The following is a 9,135-nucleotide window of genomic DNA, read 5'->3' as shown; positions in this document are numbered from 1 at the left end:
TACAAAGTAACATAAAAAGTAACATACATGGTAACTCGTAAACTGGCACGAGCTGCTAAACCCGTGTGATAACGACTGTCGTTTTCCGGCCACGCGAGGATAAAGTAAGTTACTTTCATTTATTTATTCAGGCACGAGGTGTATAAAACAGAAAATCTGTTTTATAGCGACTGGGCTTTGATTAAATTAGTTTCATTCAACTTGTTTATCCTTAGTCTTAAACCCTATATTGTTTATATTGCGGATTCATGCAGTTGTTTTTCCCCAGCATCATATGTGTATAGTCGGCAATGCAAATTTGCATGTATGTTTCACTGCATGCTTGTTGTGCACAAGACATGCCAATAAATAAGCTCATATTACGTCATAATACTTTTTATTACTCATAGCAACTGAGTAAGACGTTTAAGAAACTGTGAATAAGAATGCAAACTGGAAGATTTAAAATACCAAACTATTTTTAAATATAGATTTGTATAGTGATAAAAGTTTGAGGTGCACCTCTAAGAGTTGACTGTTATATTATTTATATAAAACTTTATACCGACGCCAAAAAGACTGTCTATTGCGATCTGGCAAAACTTCTACTTGTCCTTGATCTAAATTCCTCATCGTAATATTAACTGGAAATACATAACGTATAGTAGGGTGGGGAGATGGACACTTTTTCATTCTATTTTCTCGTCCAATTTGGTAGTAAACAAAAAACATTCAAAGAATTAACCGCATCCTCGCGACTCCCATAGACCGTTGTTAATTGTTTAAAACGCGGTCAGGATATTCGGATCTATGTGCTAAAGGTGTACCAATTTCCCCTACTACTATATGTATAAAACTACACCTGTGTAATACGTAAAATTGCACTTAATTTTCCTTCCGTGGCAGGTAAACGACAGTTGTTATAACACAGGGTTCTGTTTTATACATGTACCAGCCTTCGTGCTAGCTTACAAGTTATTACGAATGTAAATTTGTGTTTATTTCTAACTTTGTGTTTATTTCTAACTTCGTATAGATCAGCCCGTGGTCCACGCATCCGGATCTTAGCAACAAAAACAGGTTTGCTTATTTCTTCCGCACTGTGCCGAACGACGCCATACAGGCCGAAGCAATGGTCGATCTTGTAGCAGAAAGAAAGTGGAATTACATGTCTGTAGTATATGAGGACGACTTGTACGGTATACGAGGAAATCGAGGTAAAGCCGTCGTTAAGGAAGTTTAACTCTTATCTTTAAATATTTATGCATAGTACTACGGGGTAAGAAGATACGGGTGTATAGTTCTGTGAATATTCTCTGTTTAATACCAAATGAGACGAAAAACGTAACGAATATGACGCTGTTTAAGTTAAACGAATGACCACAGTATCTTCTTTATCGTTCTGTGGCGGGTCGTTTATATCGCTATATCTTGTCTTTTCCTTTTAAATATTTGTGAATCTTGTTAGTTATTGTAATCTAATAGACAAATAAAAGCTATTATGTAGCCTATACTCTTGCAAAAGTTTAAATAAAAAAGCATATTTTTAACTTAAGATATGGCGCCCTAAAAACAATTAGAATATCCTATACAATACAGCTTGTACTGTTGTTGTAAAAATTCAATATTTTTCTTTATAGAGGTTGACATCGCTGCGAAGAAACGAGGTATTTGTATCGCAGTATCAAGAGCATTACCTCGAAACCCAACTACGGGAGATTACAAGAAAATAGTTAACGATCTTATTAACGTAAACAAGGCTAAAGGTAATAAAACAAAATAAGTCCAAGCCTGTATTGATGATAACATGGGTCACTTTCAACATCATTTATAATTGTCAATCATAACTACCTCCTGGGTTCTATACTGATACATGTCTGTAAATAGTATGCAAGTGCACAGTGACGACTTACGAACACACTGTGTATACAATATTCTATCACACAACCAAAGTTTTAGCCACAGCTTTGTATATCTCAGTTCACGAATATACAGTAGGGTGGGGGAAGACGGGACACCTTTTAAATCTATTTTCTCGCCTCGTTTAGTAGTAAACAAACAACATTCAAGATATTATAAAACTATATGCCCACACTCCCATTGACTGTTAGTAATTGTTTAAAACACGATCAGGATATTTAGATATTATGTGCTAAAGGTGTCCCATCTTCCCCCCAAATATACATATCTTATGTTTAAAAACATTCTGTATACCTTACAGCTGTAATCTTGTTCACGAAACTCAACGATGCAGAAGGCATTATAAAAGCTGCAGACGAAAACCCGCAGTCACGTGGTCGGTTCTTATTTATTGGTTCAGATGGCTGGGCGGGACAAGTCCCAAGTCAGAGGTTCAAATTTACTTATATAGCATCATTAAACCGTGAGTATGAGCTAAATGTGTATAGTGAATGGATGTAATCAATTTATCCTAGCGTGGCCGAAAACCACAGCTTACGAGTGATCGCGTGTATGCTACTTTAATAAATCATTAAAAGGAGAAATTTTTTCTTCGTTTTTTTCTTACATTGGTGATAATCTGGACAACCAATAAGCGCAAAATATAAACAACTAATTCATTTGTTATACTATATGGCTGTCAATCAAATACAACTGGTAAACTGTAAACCGTTACCCTCGTATATGGTGGGCCCCATGAAACGGAGATAAATCAATCATTTGAACTTTCCTCGCAGAATCACTGACTTTTCAACCAAAACGAAACATAATTACGAATCTACGTCCGTATATGACGAACCTAACACTTGCAAATCATCTTAACGCGAACAAAACTCCCAGTACACGGAATCCATGGTTCGCAGAGTATCTAGCTTCTAAACTGAAGTGTCAGCTTCCAGGTAATTACCCATTAGGTAGTTACCCACTAAACAAACTTTTCTTCCAATGCAATTACATACAGTATATTCTGCTTTATCTGAATACTCCACTGTTGTTTTATTCAAGTATTTGCACAATTATATAGTAAGTTGGGGTGAGATGGGACTTGCTTCCAATATACTTTATCGCCAACTTAAAAGTAAACAAAGAACATTTACAATAATATATAGCCGTGGCCCTGTGACTTTAAAAAGCGTTAATAACTGTTAAAACACGGTCTGAAAATGTGGGATTACTTTTCTAAGGGTGTCCTACCTTGCCCCATAGGCCTATATATATATATATATATATATAGTAACCTGTTATAATTAAATATTTGCAACCCATCAGCTGTGAGTTCCTTATTGTGGATGCGAATAAATGTATTGATTCCAAATAACCAAGAGAAGAAAATTAACAAACTCAGTATAATGAAATGTAGGCGCTGCTATATTTATATGGAAAACGTATTAGTTAAAACTGGTGGGTGCCGAATTTTTAACATTTCTATTCCCAGGTTCGATAGTCAACTCAACAGTTCGAATGTGCACGGTCAACGACAAGTTAGACCCGGCAACGTACACCACACTAGCTAAAATGCAGGTTATTGTAAAGATGTATAGCGACGATGTACGAACGAATGAATGAATGAATGAATGAATGAATGAATGAATGAATGAATGAATGTAGTCCAATTTATCAGCCATACATAAAAAAATGAAAAAATACCCCCAAAAATAATCACCCACAAAGTAACATACATTGTAACTCGTAAGCTGGCACGAGGTGTTAAACTCGTGTTATAACGACTGTCGTTTTCCGGCCACGCGAGGATAAAGTAAGTTACTTTCATTTATTCATTCATTCAACTTACTTTATCCTCGCTTGGCCGGAGAACGACAGTCGTTATAACACGGGTGTTAATACACCTCGTGCCAGCTTACGAGTTACCATGTATGTTACTTTGTGGGTGTTTTATGTAACATATATATATATTTTTGCAGAGTGTTGCAGACGCTGTATTAGCATTAGCGCATTCGCTCGATAACTATCTTCGTGATGCGTGTAAAGGCTTACCAGGGTTGTGTGCAAGCGTGAGGAAAAATGGAACTAAATTACCTCAAAACGTTTACCCTTATATAAAGAATGTCACACTTAATGGTATGCATGTCATATACCTTTAGTGTTTCGTTTATAAAAACATTAAACCACAGTATTAAACACCCTCTTCATTATACTATGGTTAATATTAGCGTAACTTTTGTTATTTCTATGGTTTTAAAAAATATAAAAGTAAGAAAGTATGCTTAACATGAATAAGTTATGTTAAATTATCACTTTAAACGCTTACAGCTGACACTTATGCTCGTGTGTAATGTTTGAGGTTGAACCTTTCTGGCACATTTAAATAAATATAATACCCTCGTATTTGATGCGTTATCTTTAATTTTATCTAAACTGATAACGTTTAAGTGCTGGAAAACTAAGCAAATATTTGCCCATATATGCATAACGGTTTTAACTATAATACATAGTAGGGGAGGGGGGAGATGGGACACTTTGCACATTTTTCGTCCCATTTGGTAGTAAACAAAAAGCGTTAACAGAATTATGAAACCGTATCCCCACGAATCTACTGTTGTTAATTATTAAATCACGTTCAGAATATATGAATAATATTTGCCAAAGGTGTCCTATCTTCCCCCACCCTACTACATTCCCCATAAATGTGTGGTCAAAAAGATAAATACCAAGTTATGTTATGTTACGCAGGCATAAATAACAACACATTTCGCTTTGATGCAAACCAGGACGGTGCAGCAATCTACGATATTGCGTCATTTTTGGGAGAACAAAAATGGAAGAACGTTGGAATATATCAAAACAAAAGTGAGTCAAATGTTCTCCGTTTTGTAGACATATTTTTAAAAATATAATTTTAATTTAACAATTTTTGAAAAGTCAGTATTGTGCTGCGCTGCTTTTTATCCTGTGCGCAAGTGGTGTAAAAACCATACGATTTATTACACACATCATATAAATAAATATATATAAGATTAGGAATTCGTGTTCTGTTGCGATTTAATAAAGTAATTCACACACGTTGCTTCTCCATAGGAATTTCGTGGTATGGGAGATATAACGATACGATTGACGTCACTTCCGTGTGCAGCCAACCGTGCAAGATCGGGGAAGCGAGAAAAATTGAATCTTCGGTAAGTCAAAAATAAATAAACTGCTCTTGTGCAAACGCAAATTTCGTTTTGAAACCGACTTTTTTACTCGTGTGTAACTGGTGTATGGTATTTTACGCCAGACTGATTTTACCGAATTCAAGGCTCGACGCTGCTACATTGTCGGCATGTTCTTTGTTTATCACCAAATGAGATGGAAAAATAGAATGAAAAAGTGTCTCTTCTTTCCCCACTCCACTATATATGTATGGTAAAGTGCATGACAGTATAGCAGTGGTGTGGGGGAAGATGGGACACTTTTATCACATAATATCTAAATATCCTGATCTTGTTTTAAAAAAATAACAAAGGTCTACGGGAGCCGTAAGGAGACGGTTTAATAATTATTTGAATGTTCTTTGTTTACTACCAAATGTGGCGAGTAAATAGAATGAAAGGTGTAGCATCTTGCCCCACTCCACTATATAAAAGATTACAAAACCTAAATTAACTTTTATTCGCAGGTTTGTTGTTGGCAATGTCAGGCTTGCTTTCCTGGTCAATACGTGAGTTCTAATGGAACAGAATGTATGAGTTGTCCTATTGGGCAAAAACCGAGCGCTAACAAAGATGCATGCGTTCCATTGGCTATACGGTTTGTTAAATAAACAGTTAATGATGTTGAATGAATGTATTTATTATCCTCGCGTGGCGGGTAGCGACAGTCATAACACAGTCGTTCTGTTTCATACACGTTGTGCCTGCATACGCGTTATCATACGGGTGCTTTTTTTGTAGATGATATTTGAGACAACCCATAAGCAACCAATTTGTCGGTCCTGGAAAAGGACACATACGCCTACAAGGGTCGAGCCTCGCATAAGTAACCCTGATGGGCTCGTGGTATGCACTGTAATCATTTGGCACGGTGCCGGACTCCTGTACTGTTTAAATTACCGTTTTTTGATCCCCTACTTTTCCACAGTGTGCTACAATATGACACACCGTATGCAATCGCATCTTTAATCGTAGCGGGGTTGGGTATCCTGATGACGATAATGGTTGCTACCGTTTATTACACACGACGGGATACACCGATCGTAAAAGCATCGGGCAAAGTAAGTATGAAGAGATGTAACTTATTTATCCTCGCGTGGTAAGGGCAACGACAGTCATTATAACACGGCTGTTCATACACCTTGTGCCAGCTTATACGAGATACAATGTATTCAACTTTGTGGGAAATTATTTGGGGGGTGAGGAGGATTTTTTTACGTTGTATATATATATCTATAATTCTGTAAATATCGTTTTGTTAACTACCAAATGGGACGAAAAAAGAAATCAAAACATGAGCCATCTTACCCCAACTTAGTATATTTATTTTACTTTTTAGGAGTTATGTTCGTTTATTCTCCTCGGATCTCTCATGTCGTTTGCAAATGCTTTTGTTCTGTGCTACCCTCCCTCAGATACAACTTGTATAATTGCAAGGTTATTTTTATGCTTTGGTCCTACCATCATTTACTCTGGCTTGCTAACGAAGACGATACGAGTTGTGATTATATTTCAATCCAAGAAAGTTCTCCCGCCAGAGGTAAGTTAGTTATGACGAATACAGTAATATATATATAGTAGGGTGGGGGGAGATGGGACACCTTTAGCACGTGATATTTAAATATCCTGATCGTGTTTTAAACAATTAACAACGATCTATGTAAGTCGTGAGTATACGGTTTGATATTTCTTTGAATGTTCTTTGTTTACCACCAAATGGAACGAGTAAACAGAATGAAAAGATGTCCCATCTTTCCCCACCCTACTATATTATATATACATCGTTCGAACTACACGAAAAGTCCGACCAACTTGACGCGTTCGATTCACGGCTCCCAGCCCATCCACAACAGAAATAATGCTGAACGTAAAATTTATTTATCTGTTCGATTACAATAAATACGCTTTATATAAGTACAACGTATACGCAGATATGGCTACTTATAGACAAAATAACAGTTGCTTAAAACATACTGGAGCCATTATTGCAAAAGGCCCCGCCTACGTACAACTGAATTGACAAATATTTTTGTTTCCGTTTTGTATATTTAAACATTTTTTGTTTGTCTGCTATTGTATCTACAGTAGCGTCTGGGGTTCTAATCCTTTTGTTACGTATTTCGTAGCACCGGATCTTTACTGTATTTCATTACATAAGAATCGTTCAACCCTATATGAGCACCAGATCAGGGTCGGATTGGCGGAATTTATTACAGTTAAAGGCGACGATACTGTTATTAATAAAACGTTTTTTTCAATTTTAGGTCAAAATGTTCCTTCGACCTACATACCAAATCATAACAATGTTCGCATTTACATTGCTGCAAGTTCTGGCGGTGGGAGTTTGGTTTGGGGTGAGGCAAACCCCAGCAGAAGTAATTTTTCCTTCGTCTTCAGTCGCGTTTAGAAGTTGTAAGGATTTAGAAGATGTTTCTGTTTTAGCTGGGCTCGTGGTCCCAGCACTACTTATGCTTGCGTGTACTGTGTTGGCAACAGTTAATAGGAATGTACCGACCGGGTTTAATGAGACTCAATATATTGGTACGTTCATTAATATAGTACGCATGGTATGTTGCCTATATAGGCGATGTTACATGTACGTTCTTTCGTATGCTCATCTAAAGGCCATAAATCCCAGGTCCTTCACAAGGTCCTCAACAACATAAAATAACATAGAACAGAATAACTCTGTAACCGTTCACACTCTATACTTACAACTAAATATATAAAGTACTCTCGTGCTGGCTTTTAAATAAGTTGTCATAACTCGTAAGCTGACACGAGGTGTATATAAACACTCATGTTATAACGACTGTCGTTTGCCGACCACGCGAAGATAAAATAAGTTACATTCATATTCATATACTGTTATTAAAATATCTGTGCAGGTTTTACAATGTACGCTTCCTGTGTAATATGGCTTGCATTTTTACCAATATATATCACCAACACTTACAACTTTGGAATCAAGGTAAGTCCTTTAGCGTCAAAGTATTAAGGTAATGTGGAAGCTTTGGCTTTTAGAGTTATTGGTCTGACTTAATTTCCACTCTGTTTTAATTCACATTACATTTGTGGTTATATAGTGGGGTGGGGGAAGATGGGACACCCTTTCATTCTATTTTCTCGTCCCAGTTGGTATAGTAAACAAAGAAAATTTAAAGGTGTCCCATCTTTCCCCACTCACTATACATTACCCTTTATGCGCATGCGCAATAAGATTAAGCAAGAGAAAGCGAAAAGAATATGGAGAGTTCAAATGCACTGTTTTTAAGCAACAGACTAAAAAGCGCCTTTACCTGCTATCAAACAGTTGTTATAACCAAAGTTAGTATAGACTATAGACCAAGTTAGGAAACGGCGCTCGTGTCCGCCATTATGGAGCCCACAGAGCGTGAATCGCCTATACAAATGCATGGTCGGCATGTGTTTATTTAGTTCTTGTAAGCGATACAAAGCTAGAAAACACGTATAGCGGTTGTTTTAACATTAAAAATATAATTTCTAATATAAATCTTGTTATATAATATTAAATCTAGGAATTAATGTGAAGTAAATTAATATTTTGACTGTTTTTTCGGCGTACAGTGTGGTTTAACAGGATACTTTACGTTGGCGATTAAATCAGCTTAGTTTACATAATACGATAATAGTATATGATCATACCTACGAATCTACAGAGCTATTCTTTACTACATTTATAACCCAACATGAGTGGACATGCAGCTTCAAACTGCTTAAGTACTAGCAGATAAGGTGTTCGCGTTTTCCGATTTCATAAAGACCCGTAACGCAAAAAAGGTAGCTTACTAATTCAAGCAGAGGACCAAAAATAATAACTTGGTATTGTTTTCCTCAATGTCACTTTGATATTAGGCAAATTTTACACAGATACCTTAAGTTTCGTTGCCGGGTATACGTGTTAAGTTTGTGAGCCAAAAAGTAAAATCACGGCAATTTACATGCAAAACTGCAGCTAGATACACCAGTTTATGGTAATGTTATGCGTTTGTATTTATGGTAATGTTATTTTTGTTTGTATTTTTAT

At 36.4% G+C, this 9,135-nt stretch overlaps 1 protein-coding gene across 1 annotated transcript in view; it reads left to right on the top strand.

Annotated features, from left to right (window-relative positions):
- Nucleotides 1-996: 996 nt before the first annotated feature.
- The window catches only part of LOC100176499 (metabotropic glutamate receptor 4-like), an 11,293-nt gene continuing 3,154 nt past the window's right edge, over nucleotides 997-9,135 (top strand). Inside the window, exons 1-13 of the mRNA XM_018816381.2 lie at nucleotides 997-1,196; nucleotides 1,620-1,745; nucleotides 2,201-2,362; nucleotides 2,676-2,837; nucleotides 3,374-3,459; nucleotides 3,861-4,017; nucleotides 4,630-4,746; nucleotides 4,975-5,072; nucleotides 5,555-5,685; nucleotides 6,016-6,148; nucleotides 6,427-6,627; nucleotides 7,352-7,628; nucleotides 7,976-8,058. Coding sequence (XP_018671926.1) covers nucleotides 1,112-1,196; nucleotides 1,620-1,745; nucleotides 2,201-2,362; nucleotides 2,676-2,837; nucleotides 3,374-3,459; nucleotides 3,861-4,017; nucleotides 4,630-4,746; nucleotides 4,975-5,072; nucleotides 5,555-5,685; nucleotides 6,016-6,148; nucleotides 6,427-6,627; nucleotides 7,352-7,628; nucleotides 7,976-8,058 — 1,818 coding nt within the window. The 5' untranslated portion in view covers nucleotides 997-1,111. The remainder of the gene's footprint in view (nucleotides 1,197-1,619; nucleotides 1,746-2,200; nucleotides 2,363-2,675; nucleotides 2,838-3,373; nucleotides 3,460-3,860; nucleotides 4,018-4,629; nucleotides 4,747-4,974; nucleotides 5,073-5,554; nucleotides 5,686-6,015; nucleotides 6,149-6,426; nucleotides 6,628-7,351; nucleotides 7,629-7,975; nucleotides 8,059-9,135) is intronic.

Source organism: Ciona intestinalis, unplaced genomic scaffold (genome assembly GCF_000224145.3).
Source record: "Ciona intestinalis unplaced genomic scaffold, KH HT000184.2, whole genome shotgun sequence".
Taxonomy (NCBI): domain Eukaryota; kingdom Metazoa; phylum Chordata; class Ascidiacea; order Phlebobranchia; family Cionidae; genus Ciona; species Ciona intestinalis.
The sequence above is the reverse complement of the archived record's forward strand: the minus strand, read 5'-3'. Positions and strand labels throughout refer to the sequence as shown.